The 27448-nt window shown below is 50.1% G+C and overlaps 1 protein-coding gene across 1 annotated transcript in view; it reads left to right on the forward strand.

Annotated features, from left to right (window-relative positions):
* Nucleotides 1-922: 922 nt before the first annotated feature.
* LOC119104640 (WSC domain-containing protein 1) overlaps nt 923-27448 on the forward strand; it is a 37056-nt gene continuing 10530 nt past the window's right edge. Inside the window, exons 1-5 of the mRNA XM_037228359.1 lie at nt 923-1329; nt 13012-13125; nt 20085-20227; nt 20605-20808; nt 21343-21530. Of these exons, the coding sequence (XP_037084254.1) occupies nt 1103-1329; nt 13012-13125; nt 20085-20227; nt 20605-20808; nt 21343-21530 (876 nt within the window). The 5' untranslated portion in view covers nt 923-1102. The remainder of the gene's footprint in view (nt 1330-13011; nt 13126-20084; nt 20228-20604; nt 20809-21342; nt 21531-27448) is intronic.

Here is a 27448-nt window from a genome sequence, read left to right on the forward strand (position 1 = left end):
CTACACTGCAAAGCGAAGCTGGATTTCGATAATATAGTATAAATGGTCTTATTCCCTAGGAGAAAAACCAGGAGAATTGAGATATAGATGTGTTGATATTCGGCAACATGCCTTCATCGAAACAAAAAGCAAACGTGAATTCGATAGAAGTGAATCCACTTCTGCTATTCGCTTTGATAAAGGTGCGTTGCCGAAATATCAACGCACTTATGTGTAAATTTTCCTTGTTTTTCCAGGGGAATAAAATTATCCCTACTGTTATATATGCGCATAATGCTCTTCCCAGGTGCACTGTCTGCACATTGTCACTGTCAGAAGTGACGGGCTATTGAAAGGGCGAGCATCCACCGAGGGAGGCTTCCCCACCATTCATCCCTACACTCTGGCCGTCCACGATACGACACAACACACCCCACAGCTGAGTACCGCAGGGTACACCGTACAGCAAAGCACAGCACATCACCGAAAAGTACAGTGCAGTACATCATAGCACCGCACAGCACAGCTCAGCACCGCAAAGCAGAGCACAGCACATCACGGCTCAGGACGGCTTAACACACCCCAGCACAGCACAACATAGCAAACAGCGCAGCATAACGCGCGACACCGCATGACACAGCACAGCACAGCACGGCAAACGGCGCAGCATAACGTGCAACACTGCCGAACGCAGCAAAGCACAGCACAGCACAGCGCACAGCGCAGTCATCACCCTCCCCTCGCCTGAGCACCGCACGGAAACCGAGGACGCACCGGGCCGCGGCCTGCGGGGGTTGAATGAACTTCTGTCGTCCCGCACTATGACCGCTCGCGCTCACACGGAGCGGCCGCTTCCCAGCCGCGAAGCCTCCGGCGCCGCGCGCGCACCGCTGCCACTGCGCGCGTCGGGCACCTCCAGTCAGAAGATAGCGCGCGTGGTGGGAGCAGCGCGGAAAAAGAGCGAGCCGGTACTTTTTGCGGGGGAAGGTGTTGTGATAACGCGTCGGTGACGTGGCGGTGATGTAATGCAGTGCCGTAAAAACGGAGGATCAAGCCGTCATAGTCGACATGTGTAGTGGTTTTGATCGTGTGTGAAAATCGTGGCGTCCAGCGTGGTGGCGACATGTGGCCCTCAAGACATTGGTCACGGGAGGTGCGGAAGAAGGCTCTGCTGGCTGTTCTGTGCTGCTGTGCTCTCCTGGGCATCTTGTACTTGCGCTCTGCGGTCTCCCCGAAACAGGAGCAGAGCCACTGGAGGCAGCGGAAGGTTGAGTCGATGAGGTCGCGGCTGGAACCGGCGGCGGCGAGTCGGAGCACAGGACCCAGTAATGATGGCGCATTCTCAGAGAGGTTAGAAACAATGCATGGCGTGGTGTGGTAGAGACTTAAAAACACACTGCATGGTCTCTGACCCTTGCCTGAACAGTACGTTGATGTGAGCGCAAACGAGGGTTTTGGTGTCACCACTGCCTTTGATCGCTGCGTGTCACTTAAAGGTCATTCGTTGAGGTCATTTGTTAAAACCCATCACTGGCTTGGTCCCGTGACATTAGCTCTGCACAACAGGTGCATACTAATTCTTTGTTTAAAAAAGAAGCCAATTTTCCGCACGTTCCTCGTTCCACAGTGTCGCGTTTTTATGTATGTGAACTCAGAAAACTATTCGAGAAACAACGCTATTTGCTCCGTTGATTCTCCGCCAGCTATAGAGATTGCGCGTTTTTTGCCTGTAAAAATATGCGTAGTTCCATACACAGGTAAGTGAAATAATTCCAGTGGCAATGCAACTGTCCTTGAGCAGATTCCATAGGTACGAAATAACGTTATAAATGCGCGTTCAAGCCAACACGGACTTTCTGCATAATTAGCTTGGGCAGAGCTGTCAATCTTCAAGATGTCAGAACAAATAGGCCGTTTTTAGCATCTAACATGTCAAGATCTAGCGGTGTTTTATCGTGTTGCTAAGATATGCCGAACATAAGCGTTAAATCGTTGGATACGTAAAAGACGTAAAGTGCTCTCAAGCGGATGGAGATTGCGGTCCGTACGTTGACATTGGACATGATCCTTAAATTTAGTTCTTCATTTTCTGTTACTATCGTGATTAATTTTGTTATGAGGGGGGAGGGGTGAACAGGAAATAGGCAAACCTATCACCCTATAAACTGCTTCTCCACGAATTTGACCCGGATCCTGCCTAAATCTGGCGGCTGGAGCCTAGTGTTCTGATACTCGACGACTCGGGTAGCAGGGATGTTTATATTTTTTGTGTTATAACAACGCGGCTTTGGGTTCACTGCCTGTGGCTCCTCCCTTTGCTCAAAATCGGCCAATCAGCATCGAGCCGGGTGGCTATCGAACCAGTATCTATGCGCCTCAGGCTTGAGAAATGGGCTGAGTAGGTCAGATGTCTGGGTGGGAGTCAAAGGGCGACAGATTAGCGCCAACGAATTGCGTGCGGGGACTGCCGGAAGGCCAGGATTCTGGTAGCATTAATTTGTATGCACATCCTGGACATCCGACTGCATGAATTTTGGACCGCTGCTGGAGCCCCTCAACTGAACGATAACTACACCCCTGAACTGCGAGGACGCGCGCCAACAAACGGCTGGTCGGTGCTGCATGCGCTTTACCAAACTCCATATGGGCCTGGGCTGATGTCTACGTGTCCGCCGATAGGTGTCTAACACCAGTCGCCATCTCTCGCGTCGCGCCCCGGAAACTTCAACGTCTGAAATGGACCGTATCACCAAACCTCGCGATCAATTCAACCGTCTGTGGTCGGATCACGCCGAGACAATTCCCGCTGCACGACTGTGCTGGGGCTTTCGCGCCAATTACGCAGCCGACTGAACCACGTTTACGTAACAGACTTTGGCCCATTGGGCACAGACGGTGGCAGGTTCCTAACCCATCCGCGGGTGTGGCCAGATCTACAAGTCATGATCTACAAGTCATGCAACTGCCTGGGCGGTTTTGAAACCGCGAGCGGCCATCAGCGGCCTCCACGTTCCCTGCATGAATATTTCGCATAGACCAGTATTGCTCGGTCATAAAAAGCATGACGAAAGAACATTTGTGAGGCACAGGCCGCCTAGTGCTGCGGAACATGGTGAGAATTACTCGGGCGGCGATGACTTCATCGGAGAAAGGTCGCAGTCATCGGTATGTCAGCATAATGCGACCCACGGGAAAGCCACGGCCAATGTGTGGTGGTCGATACCGCAGGACGAAAGGTGGCTTTAACGGCGTTGTACGCTCCCAGAAATTCACATGACCTACATCGTGAGCCCACCTCGAAGAACGTCCAGTGGCGTATGACCGGATGAGGACGGGGCGAGGAGGTCAATAGTGTCCCCATCTTCAGCGACATCTAACTTCGTCACTGACTCCGCACGGCAAATTCGACGAAGAGCGTGTCCATCCCAGGCTGCTGGGCCCGGCTCGGCCAGGGTCGGCGGCGCCTCCCGTCGAGCCGGCTCTGGCGTCGCCCCTGCCGCAGCCCTTTGCCCTGCGGCTGGACGTCTGTGGTAACGGCTCGACACGCGCGGCTGTCGCCGCCCGGCGCCGGGACGGCCGGGGAGGGTGGAGATCCCAGGGTGGCCGGGGAGGACGGGAGGTCGGGACTCCGGAGAGTCCGAGGAGTCCAGGGGGCCCGGAAGCACGGGAGCCCGGGTAGGACGGACGGGGAGCTCTGGAAGACCAGGGAGACCGGGGAGACGAGAGAGACCGGGGAGACCGGGGAGGCCGGGGAGACCGGGGAGACCGGGGAGACCGGGGAGACGAGAGAGACCGGGGAGACTGGGGAGGCTGTAGACACGGGGGAGACCGGGGAGACGAGAGAGACCGTGGAGACCGGGGAGACCGGGGAGACGAGATAGACCCTGGAGACCGGGAGAGGAGACCAGGAGAGGGGCGAACGGCTCCCGGGATGGGTGCACGAGGTCCCGCTAGCGGTGGTGGGGGTGGGTGCCCTGCGAACACGAGAGACACGCCCGGCACCCGTGCGTGGATCTGTGGGGCAAAGATGGTCAGCAGGTCAACCACTGGTGTTGGTCAGCGACAGGCCAGAAGGCAAGGTCGGGGATGGGTGATGACTGGATGGGATGGTGATGATATAGGCGATGACTGGATAGGATGGCGATGAGATGGGTGACGAGTCAGCAGTTAGATCGCCGACAAAAGTTAGTGTGTAAGACTGCGGGAGGGTTCATGTTTCGGGGCAGAAAAGCTACATGGCTTATAGTAATTCCTTGGGAAACCTCCTAGCATGAGTAACGTGGTTTCTTTCTTTGGAAGTGGCCCCGAACTGTCAACAGATACCTACAGATGAGTGACAACAACACTAAGATGCCCGGATGTCGATTTGCATTCTTGTGTGAGGGCCCTGGCCCCCATTGTTGAGTGTCTCCCCCCCCCGCCGATGTTGGTTTGGCCCTACAAGGTTTTGGGCTGGAATGCTGCAAAAAGCGTAGTTAAAAGATGACTATCACACAAAGACTATCTTCTTTGGTCTTACTGGGTAGTGGCGCCGGCACGGAGGATATTCCGCACTTGAGGATGCGGTGTGGCTTGAAGCCCGTTACCTCAAATTATTCCCTCAAATAACGGGAAACCTTAAATCGTGGGGGTCAAACTTTTTAGGTATGACGTGTTTTGTGTCAGTCTAACATAACCCCAGACACTTATTCCCGCACACTAAATATGATACTGACGCCACTGATTCACTGATCTCGAGGAGACGTATGCCGTGAGTCGTTTTGTCCGCTGCTCACTAAAGGCTGTAAACCTAGGGTTGTTTTTTGCTTGGAATCCGACTTGCGTAAATTGTTCAGTGCATATGTGAGGAAGATTATTCACAAAGATAAGGCAGGAGTAAAAGCCTTATTTCTCGGAGAAAACCAGGAGAATGGGAATGAAGATGGGTTGAATTTCGGTGACATGCCAGAAGTGAATTCACTTCTGCTATTGTTTCGATAAAGGCATGTCGCCGAAACATGAACCCATCTATATCTCTATTCTCCTGGTTCTCTCCGAGGAATAAGGCTAATACTACTGTCATATCTATGTGAGATCCGACTTTCTTTACTGTCTCATGAGGAAATAAAAGCAGCTGACGAAATTCTACTTTTGGTGCGTCATCATTGCTTCAGACTTCAGCTCCAGCTATGGAATAAGTGTACAATACAAATACAGCAGGAACCAAAATGTTACTGGGAAATATCAAAATAGGATTCCCTGCTGAAAACAATTGCTTGTACTCGGAATAATCTTCCCATTATTGTAATAAAAGTGTAACGGACCCATTCTGCCTCACCCCTTATCGAAACAGCACAAAAGGAACTTTAACGTGTCGCGTAATGACTGCCGACTCTCGGCGCCCTGTGATCAGGCTGATGCTGTCAAGTCAGCAGCCAAATGACCCTCTTCGGCGAGCCATGTACGAACGCTTGTCCTGCACGGTGAACCTTCCACCGCCCGTTCCACCACAGCGCGAATGCGGTCAGCATAACTTTAGTTGATCTCAGCTCTACCGCAGTTGGGATTCGGCAATGTGGATTGTCTTCGCGGCAACACGCAACACGCAACAACACGCGGCAACACGCAACACGCAACAACACGTGGCAAGCGCAACTTCGCGGTTTTTACGAGCATGTTGTGCGTTGCAGCCAACGGGTTCACAGAAAGGAAAAGCCTATTAGCTGCCACATTGGTAAATTTTTCCCAAATGTATCGCCTGTGACCTAGAAATAGTTATGAACGGCTTAACTCGGATGAATGCATGCCACCATTTAAAGGAGCGTTGTTTTTGCTGTTATACATCACTGCACCTATTCTACCCTACGCTTTTTGCGGCAAAAATGCCGGAAATTTTAGTTTCATCTAAAATCCTTTTGTCATCATGTTTTTTTAAGTGTTTGGCCGCATTTTGTTACGATTTCTAGGGAATTCACAGATTTGGGTTTGAATGAAACTTTCAGACTGCAAAGGAGATGTGCATCTTGTGTGGAGCAAAAATGTTCTCATTTGATAGCGCGCAATCGTACGCATTTAAGTGAAAATTATCTTGTAGGATGACCTGTTACTTCTTCGCAACGCTGAGGGATAGCTAGCCTACATGAAACTGAAATGTCCTATAAAATGTGACATACATTCATTTCATGGACACTTACGCACGTCTCAGACGCACGACAAGTTAGCACGCGCAAGGATAACCGTTTAATTGCGACACGCCCAGGAGAGTGGGGTTCAGTTTGACCCCTGATAGAACTAGAAACACTAAATTCACTGGGTAGAAAGGCCTGCGTATGAAGCGACTTGTGCCAAATTTGAGGTGGAAATACCATAAAAAGGTAAAAATACCCATTGATCATTGGCCCAAATAAGCTCAAGCTCCGCATCGGTATCTGAAGTGCTTCCAGGCCTCCTTATGCAACCGCTTTAAGCTCTAGATACCTGCTTTAAGCAAAATTTCAGTTGTGTTCATATAAGATAACACCGGTCGCAAAAATGGTTGATATGGGTCACTGGTCTAAAAGGTCAGTGACCTCCTCTGACCTGCAAGACGTTTAGATAACATGTCTGTTGGTGTCCCTGCAATCAATAAATTCGAAAGAGCATTAAAAACTATTCCTTAAAGCAGGTTCTTCAGTAAAAAAGCAGTTTGGTTTTGACGTCTGTACGACCTTTATACCGACCACAGTTCAATGAAATTAGTCGTAATCCTTACCTCATTTGGCTAATTATGTAAGAAAGTATTTAAGAGATGAACGATTTCGTTCAAAAGGAGTTCGTTAAGGGACCTAAGTGTATATTTCAAGAACATACTCCAGCGAAACCTCAGAATGTTTATCAAAATGAACTGGGCTAAATCCGGTGAGAAGAAGATGAAGGGGGGGGGGGAGTGGGTAGGTTCTCGGGCATTCGGTTCGGCATCCAGTAATTTACAAAAATAATTAACACCGCTGTTTAGATGACCATGTTTTGACTGCTGGGCTGCACAAATTTCGAAACTGTGACAGGCGCACGACACGGACAAGCCTGTTCACATCGACAAAGCGTGTTTTGGTCACTGATCTCATCGCAAATAGGGGCCCCAGGTGTGTCTGTCAAGTGAAGCATCACTGCTTTTTGAGCTGTCGAGTGAAGCATCACTGCTTTTTTAGCTTTCAAGTGAGGCATCACTGCTTTTTGGGCTGCCAAGTGAAGCATCATTGTTTTTTGAGCTGCCAAGTGAAGCACCACTGCTTTTTGAGCTGCCAAGTGAAACATCACTGCTTTTTCAGCTGCCAAGTGAAGCACCACTGCTTTTTGAGCTGCCAAGTGAAGCATCACTGCTTTTTTAGCTGCCAAGTGAAGCATCACTGCTTTTTGAGCTGCCAAATGAAGCATCACTGCTTTTTTAGCTGCCAAGTGAAGCACCACTGCTTTTTGAGCTGTCAAGTGAAGCATCACTGCTTTTTGAGCTGTCGAGTGAAGCATCACTGCTTTTTGAGCTGCCAAGTGAAGCATCACTGCTTTTTTAGCTCGTAGGCTTATGCAACTGCCAGTCTTTGGTGTGTTTTTGAAAAAAACTGACAGTCTTTGGTGTGATGAACATGTTGCCAAGCCGAGCCGCAGATCCGATTTCCATGGTATCAGAGCAAGGTGACAAATATAGCTGTTTTCGTAAAAAAAGAAAATTCACAAATCAGAAGCTATTCTTAAGTCATTTACAGTTTGTGCTCTACCTTCAAAAAGTGTTTCGTGTAGTAGTGACACAGCCATAGGAGAGGGGAGGGGGAGCCCGCTCCTCCAACTTGGGCTCGCCTTTTTACTTTGGAGTCATAGGCGGCGCCTGCGGTTCGATGATGATGACTGAGCTTCCTTTACAAATGAATGTTGGCTGAGCCAACCCCCCCCCCCCCCCCTCCGCCCTACCATTGGGAAAATCCTGACTGCGCTCCTGTCGTAAGGTGTCCCAGCCAGCCACCGCTATTTCCACGCCCGCCTTTGCGGTCAGGTAAACGATCCCCTGATTAGGCACACCGATTCCCAGGCCAGCCAACCGGTCTCGCTGGCAGGACCACAGCTCGTGACCTGGATTCTCCGGAAACGGAGGCGCCGCCTGGGGCGATGGTCATAGTCAGCTGACGGCGGTGTGCGCTGATTGGCTGACAGTTGGCTGCGGAATCGGCGGGCTGAGGGTGGCACCTTTTCCGTGAATTAACATGGACCATACCGGGACGCGTGGAAAGAATTGGCGTATTAAAAGTAGAGGTTGTTCACTCGTTTTTAGGGGGAGGGGAAGCGAGTTAACTTCCTGGCGATGGCAGGGCGGGAGGGGGGGGGGGGGGGAGGGGGCAGCTTTACACTCGGGACTCAGACAGGACGCATTGGTTGGATTGGCATAATCGATTGCATTGACTTGAAGTATCATTGCGAATTGGTTCGGAAGCGCGCGCCACGATCAGTCCTTCGGTGGATTTATTTCTAGTCAACAACGCACCTCACGTGCACTGTCACAGGGCCCGTGTTCGATTTTCTGGAAGGTGGTAGTGGCATATGGTGAAAGTGTATGGTGGCATGCATAATGGCTGCCTAACCTAATCTAACTCCAGAGCCGTTCTACCCGGCTCATACCCCTACGCCTTAGGGGTTGGTCAGACGGCGAGAAATGGATGACGACAGACCAGAGGTGTGGGCGGGCGAACACATTTTAATGGTCTCATCATTGCCCATCCCCATGTCCCTCACACGCAAGTAACCGTCCTCAACTGGAACGTCACAGACCCCCCCTCCCCCCTCCCCGATTTGGAATGTCACTGCCAGCCCCCATCGGGAACGTCACTGACTACGCGCATTTCACGGAGCATTTCACCTTCACTGCGCTCCCTGCTCACCCCAAACTGCCACCCTGGAGGCGCTCTCGCTCACCCCCAGACTGCCGCCCTAGAGATGCCCTTGCTCACCCCAGACTGCCGCTCTGGAGATGTCCTTGCTCACCCCCAGACTGCCGCTCTGGAGGCGCCCTCGCTCACCCCCAGACTGCCACTCTGTATGCGCCCCTGCTCGCCCCAGACTGGCGCCCTGGAGATGTCCTTGCTCACTTCCAGACTGCCGCTCTGGAGGCGCCCTTGCTCACCCCAAACTGCCGCCCTGGAGATGTCCTTGCTCACCCCAGACTGCCGCTCTGGAGGCGCCCTTGCTCACCCCCAGATTGCCGTCCTGGAGGCGCCCCTGCGTCAGGCGCCCACACCGTAACTCCGCCATCGCATCGCCTCCGTCCATCCTGGGCCGCGGGCCTGGCGTTTCACAAACGCGTGTGATTTGTGGGGGGATTTGAAGGACGTGCCGTGACGACATAGACCGCGCAGTGGCGATGGTTTTTCGAAACCGCCACCAGCTGAGTCTGGCGGGCGCGGCTGTCGACGTGGGAAGCTCCACTCATCCAAGGACACCAGGGATGTGGTCTCGCCCCTTGTTTTAGGGAGAAAGTTGGTACGGTCCAGCATGGAGTCCGCCTTCCCGCTTGTTGCGTGTAGGCTCAGACTTTTGCATGATCCCCCCCCCTCCGACTTTTGACTAAGAATACACCCTGATCGTGCCACCCTACCGGAACATCGGCGGAGGAGCGTGGAGGCGACGGAGGGAGCCGTGCCTCCACCATTCAATAGAAGCTCAGCGTTGGCTTCATGCGATGCTTCTGTTGGTGTTGTGGGCTGAGGCGTTACAGCAAACCGACCGCCACAAGGTGGCCGTCAAATTGCAGCTATCCTGTGGTGATAGGGAATTTTGCGCGTCTGCAGCGCGCCGACCTGAGCTTCTAGAGTTATCTCAAAAATCACTTCACGTTTCACCATCTGGGACCGATTCAAATTATTTCATGCATTAATACGCATGAGAATGCGTGTTGACAATTACAAGTTTGAGGTAGATAAATAAAACTGAGCAAGGTGAGAACATGTGATGCTGTTTTACGCCACACGGAAATTTCGTGCGCCTGTGACGCGCCAACCTGGCTTTCCAGTGGTTGTTTTTGTTTTCTTCCCTTCCCCTCCTCTCACTACGAATTCGTACTTACGTCCTGGCTACATTCATTTTACTTTCCAGAAGAGTTGCACGATAATCCTGTAGTGAGGCGTGAAAAGTGACCCAAAGCGGTGACCCTCTTTTGAGAACGTTGTTCTGCTCTTGACAGCTGCAGGACGACTACGACTAGTAATATTCAGACAGCCATGTGTATCAAGCCATCAACTATGCGACGGCCCAGAAAAAGAATGCGTTCCCTGGTGGCGATGTCTGCTGATTGGTTCTGCCCAAACTGTATCCGGCTCACATTGGGCACAGCGCAGTAATGGGCGGCTTGGGCGACGATTCTGTGCTACCAGGAGATGGCACGGTGCTTTCTCCCCACCTATGTCCGCCTTACTTTCCACGTCCTCTCGCGTGGGGTTGTCTCCCGTAGCCGGAGCCCTTGGGGTGGTCCTGCGAAGGACGTGTGCTGTGTTGTCGCTGATGATTGGTTGGAGGTGTGCTGCGAGGGACGACGTGTGCTGTGTTCTTGCTGGTGATCGGTTTGAACAATGCTACCAAGGACCATATGTGCCGGGTTATGACTGATGATTGGTCAGACCGTGGTTACCAGCTCTTGCCACGGGATCACGTTTTTGGCAGATGCACATGCCCCGGCTTAGGAAAGAGCCATGATGGATCATTATTGTTTCAGAAGACATTTCGTTGCGGCCATTGTCATTGACGGTACCGAGAAAACAATAAAGTTTAGTAGACTCTGGTGGCCACGCCTTCATTCCATCAAGACAATTTAGACGATGGGAAACGAAATTTTCAACTACACTTAAGCATATTTTCAGAAGTATTTTATAACCTTAGATCCCGTTAAAACCTAGTTTGCTACGACACATTTCAATGCCTTTGATTGCTGCAACGAATCTAGATCTACAATCGCCCATGCAACCAGCGAAATTTGCTGCAATATGTTCAGTGACAACACACATATCTGGTATTGCGAATGTAACAGGATTTTGCTTTAACCCACTAAAAAAAAAATGGTCCGGCCAAGTACCAAAACCTTTGTCACTAGGGCATGGATGACCCAACCGTTGCCAAGGTTGCGATGAGCAGAAAAGCAGAAGATGTACTGATGCTGATAATTTTGTATCATATTTGATTTCGGATATTATGTTTATAGCAGCTTTTCTCAGCTAAGATCGCGATTTCCCAAAACACGAACTTTACCACAATTCACTACCATAACGAATTATTTAAGTATAATATATTTTTATATTGATACATAAAATATTTCGCTACCGCTACGAACTAATGAAACGCATAGTACCATTTTTAACCTAAACATGATATTCTGCTGCTCATTTGACCTGTTAGTGACGCATCATAGCGCTTTCTCATGATTCGAGGTAAAAATGCTGTTAGTAACACAGGGCGGCGAGACGCTGCGAATGGCACCATGAAAATAATTGCATTCATGGTGAGGCTGGTTACGGGGAGTTTTTTTAGCCGCTCCAGAACGGCAAACGGACTGCATGGTTTACGATGCAATATATATATATATATATATATATATATATATATATATATATATATATATATTGTCATGGTTCGGAAACCTTGTGAACGAAACCTCCACGTCTGTCCGCACTCCGCAGGGGAAGTTAATCACTAGGCTATGAATAATGGATCTATGCTACATGGGAAGCGCAGTTGATGACCAGCTGCGAAGAACAATTGGGCCATGAGGTGGATGAACAGCGCAGACATCCAACGTTTACCTCCGCGTGGCATTCCGGTCAAAGAGGGGACGTGATGGCCGGGTGATTAGCGCCTTTGACCCCCACTTGGGGGGCGCGGCTTCTAAGCCCGCCTCCTTGGTCCTATGTGTCCACGGTGTTTTGACTCATGCGACCACTATGTTCGCTGTCGCTCCGTGAAACGGTGCGCGGCACGTGTCGTGTTCCCGTTCGGTAATTTTTAAATTGAATTCGGCCGAAGATGTTTTACGCCGACAAAATTCGGTGTGGAAACGCCTTTTCGTCACTGCGAAATAACAGGACAATGCCAATCCTAGCGTATGCTGTCACACCAGCCTCACGCGTTTTCTAACCATGCCTCCATCACTGCTGACTTGCTGATATCGTGTAATGCTACGACTTTTCAGAAAAAAGCTACCCGAGCCCTTTTATTGGACGGATTTCTGGGATCAGAGCCTAGGCTAAGCAGTGCTTGTTGCATGAGCCCTGGTACCCACCTACCGATCGTAAAATCCTGGTCAACAGCATAATCTGCCGACGAAATCTGGGCGTGTCGTAATGCTTGGCACGGTCTCTTCTGACCTCTGACGTCACGTGAATTTTAGCGCGACCGATGCTTCCGACCGCGGACCATTCCAGCCAGGGGCAAAAAGTGAGCTCCGGAAGCGGCTCGAACCCGCCCCGCCACGGGCGGCTGAATCACAAGGCAGGTGCTTTGAACTGAGCTAACGCGATGGTTTTGACGTGAAAAAGAACCATCGAGACGGACGGGCGAGGCTATTGTCGTAAAACACAATGCAGTCGCTGATTATGTCATTGTAAATTTGTCACCATTATTCAGTATCAAATACTTCTCTAATTCCATTGCAGTATTTCCATACAACCTGCCATTGCATTAAAAGTTGCATTAGAAGTGAAATGCAGACACGAAAAAAATTAACTGAAAAAAAGAAAAGAAAAGAAGCATACTGTGAGTGATCGATCACCCTTAATGTAATGGTCATGGCAGTAATTCCGCAAAATGAGCTGGGGAATGGGTGGGTGAGTGGGGCTGAACAGTGAAAAATGACCCGACCTGCCCTCAAAGTATCCAAACAAGCGGATTTCTCCCCGCATTTTGCCCACCATCTTCCCATTTTTTGGGGTGGGTGGGTGGGATACTTTGAGACCATTATCGCAATAATGGTTTCAATTTGTGCTTATTCAGGATCTCACGCTTCAGTTTGTGCTTGTTCAGCATCTCACGCTTTGTGCCTTTTTGCAGTGCTGCATTAAACTCCGATACGTCTGGTGGTGACCTTTTGAAGGTCAAACTGCAAGATTCCACCGTCAGATGGCCCTGGGAAAATGTGGAGGGCTGCAGTCATTATGGCATCAGGTCAGTATCTAAATTATGTTTTCGTCGCCGTTACGAAACCTAAGTGCTGGAAATGCAGCAGCATGTGAAATATTTCAAAGGATGTCATGATTATTTACGTATTTAGGACCGAATGACATGAGTGGATCAACGTTCAGCCTGGCTTCCGTCATTGCTATGTTGATTTTTAGAAGAAATGAGCCAAACTCTATGACAAGCACGGATTTTCCGTTGTTGCCCATTTCGTAATCGCCCTCATCCCTGTTTATATTGTTATTTTTATCAGTATCATTATCATCATCTTTATTATCATTACTTCTACTTTTATCATTGTTGTTATCATAATAATTATCATTATTGGGAGCCTTGGCGAAATCCAGCGAGTTGCTATTCTAACGCCGCGTCAGTACATACTACATAGATGAACACAGAACACGCAACACATGCAAATGAGGCGTAACGCCAGCGATACGCATACGATGTTATAAAACATGAGCGACTTGTGATGCAACCTTATTTTGTACAACCTTTATCTCATTTTGTGGTCCGTAGTGATATGTTTATATATCTATAAATATATATATATATATATATATATATATATATATATATATATAAATTTCCTGCTGGGTGTTTCAAGGTAGGCATGATACGTGCGAACAAAGCCAACGTCACGCGACTAATCAGGATGTGCTTGCGGGGTCCCGCTGTAAACGAGACCACAAGGACCGGAACGGTACAGAACAGCTACATTACACCCCACCATACCCTTATTACACTCCTATCATACTCCATGAAACCATATTTCACCCAGCTGGTGCTCTTTTTCATTCATTTTGGCGCTAAGCTGTCATTCAGTCCGCGCGTACCGACAAATGTTTCGGCTAATTCTCGCTGCAGCGTAACTGCGCTGTAACTACGCATCACATCAGACGTTCGTCGCAATGTTTACGTTACGCTACGCCGGTGAGTCATGCGATAACTGACGCGATTTAAAGGAATTGTATCCACCAATATGAGCTTTGCGTCAAAAGCTTCGGCATTCCTTTCTAAATGGCGCGGTTTATTGTGTTTTGGCAACCGTTCTCCATCTACAATGCAGTTATTCTGCAAAGTTCTGACTTATACGACTACATATTTTGAACTGGCCATACGAGAGGCCATTGCGGCAACTGCGTAACGGGTCTTCCGTATTGCACTGTACTTCTGCGTGATGGACCAAGCTTACTTTTTGCAAGTTGCGTTGGCTGGTGTTGGAAATATGCTTTCAGGTGTGATGATTATTCGTCCAAAGCAAAGCAGCAAAACTTTTTATAAGCTTAAGCCCTGTAAAATGCATAATATAACTTCCCCGCTACAAGAGTGCCACTGTTCGTCATCGAGTAAGGGTTAGGAAGGTGATAGCCCAGTTTGCAGCAAAACGCTCCATGTTATACAACATGCAAGCCGCGCATTTCTACAATCGTGTGTATACCTAATGCTTATGGTACAATCCCCTAACGTATTGCTACACGACTAGCAAAGAAACTGCAAATTGTGCGATCTGTCTTAAGCGTTGCTACGCAACTGAACAAATAAACAGCCGTTCGGCGCTGGGTACGCCGCAGCACAAAACTGTGGAACCTCCCAAGAGGCAGAGTCCGAGTTCGAAACGCGGCGCGGGCCATGATTTAAATATCATATCTTTAAAAAAATATCATATCTTTACACCGCGGCTGCACGGACACCGCTCACTACCCTATCGCCCCCTCGGTGTCGCCCCCTCGTGCAATCCAGCGGCACTGGGTTCGACTTCCACGGTAGGCGCATTGTCTGACTCCACTGACATGGCAAGATCAACTGATAGCTGGCCAACGAAACCAGCCAGGTCGTGGGCGACGGTGTCGTACTGTACTGTGTCTGTACCACTGTCTTCACCACCACTGTACAGACACAGTACAGTACAGTCGCACAGTGTCGGGAGTGATGCAGTGTGGTACTGGACTGCGTCTGAGCCCTCTGCATATCTGGTGTGGTACTGTACTGTTTTTATACAGTGGTACAGACACAGTACAGTACAGTCGCACAGTGTCAGGAGTGGTGCAGTGTGGTACTGGACTGCGTTTGAACCCTCTGCAGCTCTGGTGTGGCACTGTACTGTGTCTGTACAGTGGTACAGACACAGTACAGTACAGTCGCACAGTGTCAGGAGTGATACAGTGTGGTACTGAACTGCATCTGAACCCTCTGCAGTCCGGTCTAAAAAAGGCCGGCGCCAAAGCTGTTAATTGAACTAGATGGGCCCATATTTGGCAACAGTTACCTACGCTGCTAGTTATTCTCACTTGAATCCCCTTTAGGTTCAAGAGCCAAAGGGCTTTGGCCTTTTGCACCCAAAGCCCTGGGTGTGAATCATTCGAGACAAGCTTGAAAAACACGTGCGGCATGGATGGTTAGCGTACCATGAGTTGAGGTCGACGCTTATGTAAACTGATTCCAGTTTGGTCTAACGTTGTACGTTGTCCACGTTACACACGCTGCACATGTTGCACGTTGCACGTGTTGTACGTTGTACACACTGGGCACATTGCACGCGTTGTGCGTTGTACCCGCTGGACACATTGCACGCGTTATACGTGACATATATTTGTACGTTGTGCGCGTTGTCCGTTGTGCACGTTGCACGTTGTGCACGTTGTGCATTGCACACGTTGTACATTGCACACATTGTGCGTTGCACACATTGTACGTTGTACACGCTGCATGCTGTACACGTTGTACCTTGCGAACTTTGCACGTTGTACGCGTTGTAGGTTGTGCGTTTGCTTGGTCACAGGCTGTACCTTCACATGGACGCGTGCCTTTGTGCTCGGGAGGTGCTCAGTGCTAACACGTGACTTGGTCGAGAGACGCCTGAACGGTGGACCGGAATTAGAGGATCCAGCTTACGTGGAGCCTTTCTTGGAAAGTTGGCATGCCGGTCGGCGAAGAAATGTGAAATGATGACTGAGCTACACCAGGTTACTATCCCTCCGAGATCCTTAAGCACTTATGGCTTGGACTGATTATATCGTATTTCTGATAGGCCCCTCATGCGGCCTGTATCTCAAAGATAAACATGCGGGCCGCGCTGGGTACATGATTTAGAAATGTCTCCGTTAGTTCGAACATAAGCGAATGTTTTATGCCAATAAGCGTTGCGTCCGCGTTCTGAAACTTCGGACAAAACTACGCACCTTAAATGTCGGGCGATGTTTTCCACCACTGTTGGTCCGAGAATGGTGCTCCAGAATTGGTGGTCCAGAATTGGTGGCCCAGGATTGGTGTTTCAGGGTTCTTGGAACAGGATCGGTGGCTCAGGATTGGTGATCCAGGATTGGCGTCCAAAGGATTCTTGCTCCGGGGCAGATCGTGTAAAGCTGGTGCCACAAGATCCGTCATTCATGACCGGTGGTCCAGGCTACAAAAGGAGGGTAACGGGCACACACACAACTGTGCCAGTTGTCAATTGCCAGGTCGCATTTCGTCTCACCTGGGTCACGAACATACGACCCGACAACTAACCGCCGTTGCCTGCGTCAGACATACTGTGCTGGCTAGGGCAACTGGGCCACAGGGCAGTAAAAGGCTAACATCATGATGAGTATAAGTTTTGGCCAGCATAAGTTCTGCAGAGCATAAGTTCTACTAAGCATGAGTTCTGCTGAGCAAAATTTCTGCTGGTCATAAGCTCCGCTAAGCACAAGTTCTGAATATGAGCTCTACTAAGAATGACTTCTACAGAGCATAAGTTCTGCTACGCACAAGTTCTGCTGAATATGAGTTCCACTAAGAATGACTTCTACTGAGCACAAATTCTGCTGAGCGTAATTTCTGCTAAGCATAAGTTCTGCTGGGCATGAGCTCTCTTCTGCCCCTCTAGCACAGCGTGGTAGAGGGGCGGATCCTCTACCACAGCGTGGTAGAAGGATCACTCGCTTTCGCACGCATGGGAAAAGCACCTCAAAGTCATGGGATGCCTCTGAAATATTACCCCGGTGGCGGAGGGCCATAAAATGAGCCATTTATTGCAGCCAATCCGACGACGCAGGCCCAATGCCATAGCAATCGAACGCTCGCGGCAGCGTGACGCGTGGAATGGAAACAGGTTAGCCACGAAATAGAAGGTGCCGGCAGGCTGCACGGCCGCGTCAGCGTAACATAAGCAGTGACAACGCTTTCTTCATCCATGCTGATGAAACAACAGACGGAGCGCTGCCCAGTTAGCTTGTTGCTGGATGGATGTAGCGTGCAGCAATTGGAAGGAGATGTTTCACCTTGATGTGATGTGCTGAGATGGAGTAGTTGTAAAACGGAGAGATGCTCACGGAATCACTCAGCACCAGCGCCACAACACTCAAGTGCCTGAAACTGATTGTCCTAGCTGATGACGGCAAGCGGGTAAAAGAAACATCCTTGCCTACGCATAGATGATAAATCATGTGGCTACCTTATCATCTGCGGTCATGCATGACATCGAAGTGTAGCCGCATGAAAAAATGATGTGCCCGCACAATATTAAAATCAATGAATCAAAGTCACGCGGCCACACCTCCGTTTTTGCAACACTTTGAGGTCCCTGGCACTTCTTGGCAGACATAATCAGGCAAACAAATTGCATGATCATTCCCAGGACGCCCTGTTTAACCATATTTCATCCTTTTCTGATGAACCTCAAAGGCTACAGTGCCTCCCGAAATCAAAAGCGTCCGTACCGGATTTTTCAGTAGCCACAGCGCTGCGTTGCAAACACCTTCTAATGTGTGGATTTTACTGCGGGTCTCTACGCAAAGAATTGAGACAATGTCTCATGCTGGACATTGATCCGCTTTGTTTATGCACACCCTGTTCTTTGGACAGCGCAAGCAGCATGTGAAGTCATGGCCCCAAATCAAAAGGCCATGCAAGGTCTGTTGCCATGTAGTAGGGGCCGGGGCGGGGGCAGGGGAGGTTGAGCGACGAACTTTTTGAAAATTATCATCCTACCTATGGGGCCAACTGAAACAAAGAAGCCAGAAATGCTTATAGTCTCCCCCCCCGTTGGGAGAGGTTCCAGTGCCCTATCGTTAAGTAACGTTGGCGACGCAAATATTGTAACTGAACGAATGTGTATGAGCAGTAGGCAGGTTGAGTCATCTCTTTCTCTGCGCATTCGCCCGCCATTGTGGAGGCCGGTGCGAATGTCAATGAATCGCACGTCTCCGTGTGATTGTGTAGGCCAGTGATAATGCCAATGATTCGCACGTCTCCGTGTGATTTTGTAGGTCAGTACGAATGCCAATGAATCGCACGTCTCCGTGTTATTGTGTAGGCCAGTGCGAATGCCAATGAATCGCATGTCTCCGTGTGATTGTGTAGTTCAGTGCGAATGCCAATAAATCTTACGTCTCCGTGTGATTTTGTAGGCCTGTGCGAATGCCACCAATGAATCGCACGTCTCCGTGTGATTTTCCAGGCAGGTGCGTTTACACACCAGCTCTTTACGCACCACCGCATTACGCTTGCTCACGTGATTTGCGCATGGCTGCCGACGTTCTACCTTCCTTGTCATGTGATGCTCCCGGCCTTCACGCTCCACAGCATTCCGCAGCAAGCGCTTCTTATCTATTGACCTACAAGCTTTACCCAGCTAGAGGTGGAGATGGAATGTATCAGGCAACTGTTGGTGTGCTGCTCGCCCTGAAGTGTCGTTGCGCTTCGATGTCTGGTGGGCTGAGGTGGTCAAAAAATGAAACGGAGAGATTGTCACAGCTTCATTGTTCCTTAGGCCTACTGTTTACTGAAGTGCTTGAGCCTGAAAGAGTATGGTATGAGGCGTGTTCCGTCTTGCGTTTATTTCAAGCGCGGTGTGGTAAGCAACCACGACAAACAGATGGTAAGATTCCCCATGGTTGGAAGGAGCTGGGAACAGGGGGCAGCCAGGATTTTTCAAGAGAGGGTCCAAAACTTGGTGAGAGCGCGCCAAGCTGGTTTTCAGCGTTCTGTTGTGAGCCATCTATTACGAAAAATTACAAAATCCGGTACTACAGGGGGGGGGGGGGGAGAAAGCACGGAGCCCCGGGCCGTTCCCTTGGTTACACCGCTGGCTGGAAGAGTGCTTTGACGCCTGTGTACCGTGTAGGGGTGCTCTGACGTCTGTCTGCCGTGCTAGAGTACTATGACGCCCCTCTACCATACCAGAGTACAATGACGCCTGTCTACCGTGCAGGGGTGCTCTGACGTCTGTCTGCCGTGCTAGAGTACTATGACGCCCCTCTACCATACCAGAGTACAATGACGCCTGTCTACCGTGCAGGGGTGCTCTGACGTCTGTCTGCCGTGCTAGAGTACTATGACGCCCCTCTACCATACCAGAGTACAATGACGCCTGCCTACCGTGCAGGGGTGCTCTGACGTCTGTCTGCCGTGCTAGAGTACTATGACGCCCCTCTACCATACCAGAGTACAATGACGCCTGTCTACCACACTAGAGTACTCTGACGCCTGTCTGCCGTGCTACAGTGCTCTAACGCCTTTTTACCGTGCTAGGGTACTTTGACGCTGTCTATCGTACTGGAGTATTCTGATCCCTGTCTGCCGTGCTAGGGTACTTTGACGCTGTCTATCGTACTGGAGTATTCTGATCCCTGTCTGCCGTGCTAGGGTATTTTGACGCTGTCTATCGTACTGGAGTATTCTGATCCCTGTCTACCGTGCTAGGGTACTTTGACGCTGTCTATCGTACTGGAGTGTTCTGATCCCTGTCTGCCGTGCTAGGGTGCTCCGTCGCCTATCTGCCGTGTTCTGACGCCTGTCTATCGTACTGGAGTACTGTGATTGCTGTCTGCCGTGCTATGGGGCTCTGGCGCCTCTGCCGTACCGAGGTGCTCTGCCGCCTGTCTGCCGTACTGCAGTGTTCTAACACATGTATGCCGTGCTATGCCGTGTTGGGATGCTCCGACGCACGTCCTCTGTGCTGACAGGTTCGCTGAGCGGGGCAGCTTGCCCGTGGTGGCCCTCACCAGCTACCCAGGTTCAGGCAACACCTGGACCCGCTACCTGCTGGAGATGGCCTCCGGTGTGTTCACCGGCAGCGTCTACTACGACATCGGCCTGTACGGAATCGGTGGGTGATGTGTCACGTATCATTTATGTTCTGCGTCTTGCAATAAAGGACCACAGATGATTTTTTGAGTGATACGAATGAGCACTAGTGATATACCCGAATGTTTAATTTTCCATTCATGTGCATTAATTTTGTCTTCACAAGATTTCAGTTTTGCTCACGTTATCTGCACTCCTTTTGTTCACATGATTCGGGTCTGGATTTGAACGACTTCTTTGCTTGTGGAGTGTCATAGTTTCTTGTTCATGGGCAGCTAAGATGTATTCTTAGCATTTTTAGCATTTTAAGCATGTTTCGCATTATAAACATGCCCGAAGTCAAGCCCGAAATTACCAGCGTTTACCTTTTGAACTACAGCGCCACCTTTCCCGTTGCAGGCTACTGGGGAGAGATGTCAGCCCCGGAAGATGGCACCACCATCGTACAAAAGGTTCACGACTTTGGCGACGACCAGTCGCAGCGCTTCAACCGCACAGCCATAGTCATCGTGCGCAATCCGTACCGCGCCATCCTCTCCTTCCACAACTACCTGTTCGGCGGGCACAAGGGCATGGCACCGTCCTCCAATTACCTGAAGAAAGGTAAGGCCGCCCATGTCGCAAGAGACGCGCTGAGGTTCCCCACGTCGCGCGTGGTGCCGAGCCGTTGGGTGTCGCGACTGAGTGGTAAAACTTTTCAGGAGGTAGTGACGCTCGCGTGTGAGATCGAACGAACTTTTCGCTGACTAAGCGGCGTCAATTCTACCTGATTCAGCCGTTCAGTCCGAGTAATATTGTACCGTACGACAGGTTTTCTTATTTTCATGAGATTGCTTTTTACTACCGTCCCATTACAGCTTTGGTGTTACGTATAGTGTTGTTATGCTATTTTGTGCAACGTGGCATGACTGTGACAAAAAAACAAACCACATTTGAAGTGAGTACTTGGTAATGACCTGACTTGACTTGATTATTTACGCATGTCGTTGAGAATGGTGGCCGCCGACTCCCCGTCCCACGGCTACCTTCTTAAATGTGGGTCATATGCTCGCTGCGCAATCAAATCTCGGCCATACCCTGGGCCATTGAGTGAGGAAGACGAGCCTGCGCCGCCGTCTGACAGGCCGCCGCCGGCAGGCTGGCGCTCGTTCGTGATGAAGCAGGTGTTCGAGTGGAGTGCTCACATGCAACAGTGGACGGACCCCGCTAACCGCGTGCTGGTGGTGCACTACGAGCACCTCAAGACGGACCCAGCCGGGCAGCTGCGGCGCATGCTGCACTTCCTGAAGTGGCCCGTCGACGAGGGGCGCCTTCGCTGCGTACAGGTACTCGCGGGGTTTAGGGCGGGGTTAGGGCGGGGTTTAGGATGGGGTTAGGGCGACGGGGGCGTAGAAAGGGGGTTTCGCCACCCGGCAAGTAGTGGCGTTGCGCTGGAATAGTTGTTGAACGTTGTAAAGGACGTGCTTTCTTCGAGTCTTTGATGGGAGTTTTGCTTCTCGTACGGCAAGTGGCGTGTGTGCCATGTGGTTGTGAATCCATTTAAACTCTATTTGTTTTTTGGGGGGAGGGGCGAAAAATGCAGACATTGGAACCCTACCCGCCCTCACCCCCCCCCCCCCCCCTCCGACATCGTAGGTCTGCATGTGTTCATGTGAACGAACTTGGAATGCCATAGTCATATATGTGAGAGTCACAACAGCTAAGCAGACGGGAACATTTCGTCTTGTACGGTCCTAACACTACAAAACGAAAATGGCTTTAAATTGCGCTAAAACCACTCACCAGCATGATACTGCCTCATTATTGCTTACCACGTCATTCTTCTGTTAATTGTTTCCTTTCAAATTGTAAACATTTCTTGTGATAAAGGTGCGCTTACTTCTCATTCTTTTATTTTCTTCCTTATCAGTTAAGATTCCTCTTATTGTCTGATTTTCCACAGCATACTCCAGCAGTCAGCGTTCACATTTATTTCTTCTGGCGCTCATGGCGCCCATTGCACTGTAGCACCACTCACATGGCGCCGGTACATGGCGCTCACGGCGCTGGCGCATGGCGCTCCTGGCGCTCATGGCGCCGGCGCAAGGCGCTAGCATGTTCTGCCACTCACGGCCCTTCACACTAGCTGCGCGGCTCACGCTTCCAAACAGTCGACAGCGACACACACCGTGGTCGGTGGTGGTCTTGGATAGCCATTGGCCACCGGCGGTCTTGGAGAATGCGTTGATTGCGCTGCGTTGTACCAAGCGCGTCCGCGTACTCATGTGTACATGACCTTTTGTTGCGTTTTGACGGCTTTGGTCCGAATTTTTCGATTGGGTGGCTTTCTGGGACCAGAGCGCATGTTAAACAGCGCCCGCTGTGTGGGCTCCGACTTCACCATCCGACCGTGCAATTTCAGGGCGACGGCTGAGATTTGTGACGACAGTTTTAAGGGAGTGTTCCACATTTATGTGAGGTTTTGAACTGCAATAGCCATCCTGAAGACCTTTCGGTGCTGATCACAATTATGCTCTCCTTAAGACCTAAGCCTGTCTAGTTTGTGAGCTAAACTCGCGCGAAAATGGTGAGAGCACTTCGGGGAGAGCATTTCCAAGTCATCGCCACATTCATGACGTCATAGTAAGGTCTTTCCATAAGCCACGCGGCGATCAAGGTCAAAAGAAGAGTTATCCAGGCGTTCATATCTGGCGTTTGTGAGTACGATTTCCAGTTAGAACGACTGCCCATTGGCTCTCAATCAATGTTGTGCAAGGTACGATGACGTGATCAAACCATGACGCATTGAGGAGCATATTTTCTAAACAGAAAATTGGGCTGTCTAGAGCAGTCTTTTCCACTTAAAAGTATATCAATACCTATAAGTGAGCTTGTTTCGTCGTACCTGATGCTTGCTCAGTATCTTCATGCGAAAAATTGTCTTCAACATGCCACAGCGCTTGGCACGGTCCGTACCGCGTTCTGAGCTCAGCTGATCTCGAGCGCTCGCTGTCATCGGGCGCTCGTTACCCCAGTCAGTGGCCAACAGAGGCTGCGCGTGGCGATCCGAACCCACCCACCGAGCCCGCCACGGCTGGGATGGGGGACGGACGCTCCAACCAGCCGAGCTATGCGGTTGGGCATGCAGCTTTCGACTTTTGAGTGTGACTTTGCGACTTTGCTGGACGATTTTCGCGACTTTTCCCGTTGACAAGAGACAGCCTTCTTCAGTCCTGCTTTGCTCCTCTCCTGGCAAAGTTTCGATGGGTTGACGAACTTCTGAGTGACGTGAGTAGACCAGCTTCTTCTTCTTTCTCTTCGTCCCTCATGTTGTCTTACGTTGTATTGCCTGTTGTTTTTGCTCTTGTTTTGGGCTGCATGTTGTTCTTATTGTTGTTTTTTTGTGTGTTCGTAGATAGCGAATAGACACTGCTGTGTAGGTTCTTCCCTCGACAATCGTTGTGCTTGCCCAAAGTAATCGTGTCTTATCGTGTCTAATCGTGTCTTGTTGTGTATAATCGACTAATTGACAATGCAAGGGGAAAACTAGAGAATCAACACGACGGCTTGGCTCGGGTGGCAAAAACATATTCCTTCCGTGGCGGAAACGCTTGGACGTTATTCGTAGATAACTGAGAGGGTTGTTCCATTGCGAAAATGCAAATGCAAAGGGTGCAACGCATCTTGTAGGCTTGAATGCCGGGTTTGTAAATCTCCGGTCGTTTAATTTTTGAAGCACAAACTATGAATTTTAGGCACAAGTAAAAGCACGTGCTGTGTTGACTTGCTACTGTTATTCACGAGCAAACCATTTGTTGCATTTCACGCGCGATTATGACCGTGTGTTCCTTAATTATCGTCCACATCAATTATGACAGCTGTCGGACCCGGAGCACTGCACACCCGAGTGTTTCATTAAGATAGTGTTTTCTAACGAAATGTCATTTAATGTGATGGCGTGCATGATAGCATAATCCTGTCGAATGATGACATGATCGTGTTGAGATGATGGGTGGTGATTCACGCATTGCTCTTGAAGCAATGCGTTCCCATTTCAATGTGGAAATTTTTTCAACGAATGTATTTCAAGGAAGATGGCGATAATTCAATGATATCTGCCTACCAATGTAATGATCTCTCCGCCGTTGCAATGGTAGGTGCAGTAATATATAAGCGGATCATAATAATAGCTAACAGCCTCAGGCACAGATACAAGGGACGGGCATTTACATACTGGCTGATCTGAACGCAACCGGAATTGAGAAGGGCCCCATAGGCTCTCTCCGATAGCTGTGGGTGTTTTTACCGGCTAAGTTATACCAAAACTTGACCTATTTTTAGCTTGCTTTAATCACCGCCGGATTTTTGTGCTCTTCAGTCCTTGCTCTGAAGCAAACTGCAACACGCAGCGAAATTGTCATCGGATTGTGCAAGGTTCAGTGCCCATTTGTTTTCACGAGATGTCCCGAAGTCGCGAAGACGATCCTCCTGTGAATGTTAGCTACCGCCCAAATTTAATTCCGAGCGTCAAAATTCTGTTAAAAACCGTTACTTTATGCCAGAAATCTGATGCAGCCATCGTAATCGCCGTGAGAAAACTTAGCAGGCTCGCGCGCCTTTTGCGTTGCAACATAAGCATGGTGTTGTGATCAGCGTTATGGTAGTGACGCTGAAATGAACAAATGAATGTCTGGTTTTTGCTGCATCGAGGAAACTGGAGTTTTTGGTACCTTTTGTCCGAGAAAGGTGCTCCCCGCGAATTTACAAGATTGTTTGCGCTTGGCCATGGTCAAACCGTCGGTCAAGATTTGGCTCGACAACGTTCTGCTAAATTTATTGTGACTTATCTTCGTGGCAATCATGCTGTTTCCCTTCGGATATGCTCTTAAACTCGTCTGTTATCTTTTGGCCTGCGTGCTTGACTGAGTTCAGTGGCTAGGTTTCGCGTGACCTTTACGTTTCCGAGCCGGGACGCTTATGTGGTCTGCATGTACATGTGGCGCCATCTGCCTTGGCAAATGACACTCGCCAGGGTGGCTGGTTAAATACCCTTCGCTCGGGGAGTTCGATTTAACCCCCTAAGATCCCAGAAAAATAATGGCTAGAAATACGAAATTCACAGCGTTAGTTGGCCTGCACGTGAACTCACTTGAGTCAAAATTTGACGTTTCTAGGTCATAACCTTGTGATAAAATAAGGTCAGATGAGATCGAACCTCAGATTGGTGTCCTCAGTGCCCCCAGACGTCCCCATGCAACCACCGCGAAGTTAGACACCTGTTCTAAACAAAAGGCCGATGATTTCCAACTAAAATCAGTGGCATTATGTGACCTCTATGATGTCAAGTTGACCACATTCGTACAAGATGGCTCCTATTTTGCCGCTCAAATAAGCTTCAGGGATCACGCCAGGCGGCATGTCCCAAAAACAAAGTGCTGAACGGGTCATTTCAGGTCAGTGACCAATCCTGATCTTTGAAAAATTCATGGAATGTGTCTATTGCGGTCCCTGTCACTAAATGATTCGAAATGAGCATCAGATGCTACCCCATAAACCAAGCTCTCGAGTAAAAAACAGGTTAGTTTTGACCTCGGTCTGACCTTCGTACCTAACCCTAGGTCAATGAGATTGGTTGTAGTTTTAAATTGAGTTGCTATTTCTCAGAAACTATCTCAGATATATTTGGCTTCATTTAACACTATACTATTACCGCACGTTGAACGATTCCCTGGAAATATCACTCGCAGACAGTCATGACCTGGCCTTGACACGTCATAATGTAGGTCAGATGTCTTGCGAGGTCCGTATCAGTTTCTTGCATCAAGCGATCTACTATTCAATTGTTTACATCCATGCAAATTTTGGCGGGGATGCGCCTAGCTGTTCAGAAAGCATTCTGGAAAAACCTTCGGGGATCAATTTGACCCCCACCCGAGCGCGTATTGATGCTGAGTAACTGAAGTGTACGGGTTATGAGGAATGAGTTTCTGCTGTCATGATCTGAGCTCACGGGTACCGATTAGATTGGGCAAATAAAACCCCATTAGTAAAGGCCTCGATTCTAGAAACTCTGTATAATATCGCTCTGCGAGAGTGTTTGGGACCGGGTATGATTTGTATCCTAAATCTGCGTCACTCTTCGGACCTTTGTGTGATCATGCAACCCATGGCAGTGTGACTCTGTATGACTCCCATGTGACCTCTGCCCGTGCCCCATGTGGTCATTGTTTGACATTTTGCGATATGTGTGTGACCTTTGAATGATATTTGATATGATATTGGTGGCATTCATGTGACTGAGAGAAGAAAATCACATTACTTAGGGATAGGACTCATGTGACGTGGGCATATATTTGCTATCTATGGGTGAAGTTTATATGACATAGGCATGCCCTTCACTAGACCTTGACATGGCTCTCAGATGACTAAAACGTGTCATTTGTGCAGACTATTCTTGGCCTGTATGCTACAAACATCATCCACATGACCAAGTCACTACCTACCATCACACAGCTTCGGCATGACCTTGGCGCATGACCTCCGTTCAGTATGACATTGCGCATGGCCTCTGCCGCCTCCGCAGATGGACCAGTCGGGCCAGGTGCGCCGGCACCAGCAGCACCGGCCGCGGGCCGTCACGCCCTTCCCGCCGGAGCTGCGCAAGGCCATTGACCTCAGCATCCGCACTGCGCAGAGGAATCTGCGCCGGCGCCAGCTGGTGGTGGCGCCGCTCGACCAATACGAGTTCTTCAACGGCAGCCAGCTACGCTCCGAGGTGCTGGAGGACTGCCAGGAGGACGAGGCGCTAGACGCGTGCCTCTACCGCATCGACCGCTTGAACTTCCGCTACAACGTGAAGTCATTCTTCGAGAAGATCCACCGCCACGTGAAGGCGCTGCCGTTGGGCGGCCTTATGGGCGGCGCAGTGGGCTGGCTGGGCTCGCTCAGGGGGGCGAACGCGACGCAGGCGTTGCCGACCAACGGGACTGAGGTGCTGACGCCCGAGGAGGAGGCGCTGGTGGAGCGGGCGATGCGGCGCGTGGAGGCGAGCCGTGGGGAGGCGGCGCCGGCCGGGGACGCAGTGCTGGACAGGTTCAGCAGCCTGCTGAGGTCGGGAGGGCGGCCGGAGCCGGGGGAAGACGATGCCGACGCGCTGCGGCATCAGGCGGGGACTGGGGTAGGCAGTAATGTGGACGATGAGCAAGGTGACCGACCAGGTGCTGTGGTGTCCTAGCGACGAAAGTGAGCCGTGGGCTGGCATGCT

This window comes from Pollicipes pollicipes, unplaced genomic scaffold, assembly GCF_011947565.3.
Source record: "Pollicipes pollicipes isolate AB1234 unplaced genomic scaffold, Ppol_2.1 Scaffold_6052;HRSCAF=7182_pilon_pilon_pilon, whole genome shotgun sequence".
Classification (NCBI taxonomy): domain Eukaryota; kingdom Metazoa; phylum Arthropoda; class Thecostraca; order Pollicipedomorpha; family Pollicipedidae; genus Pollicipes; species Pollicipes pollicipes.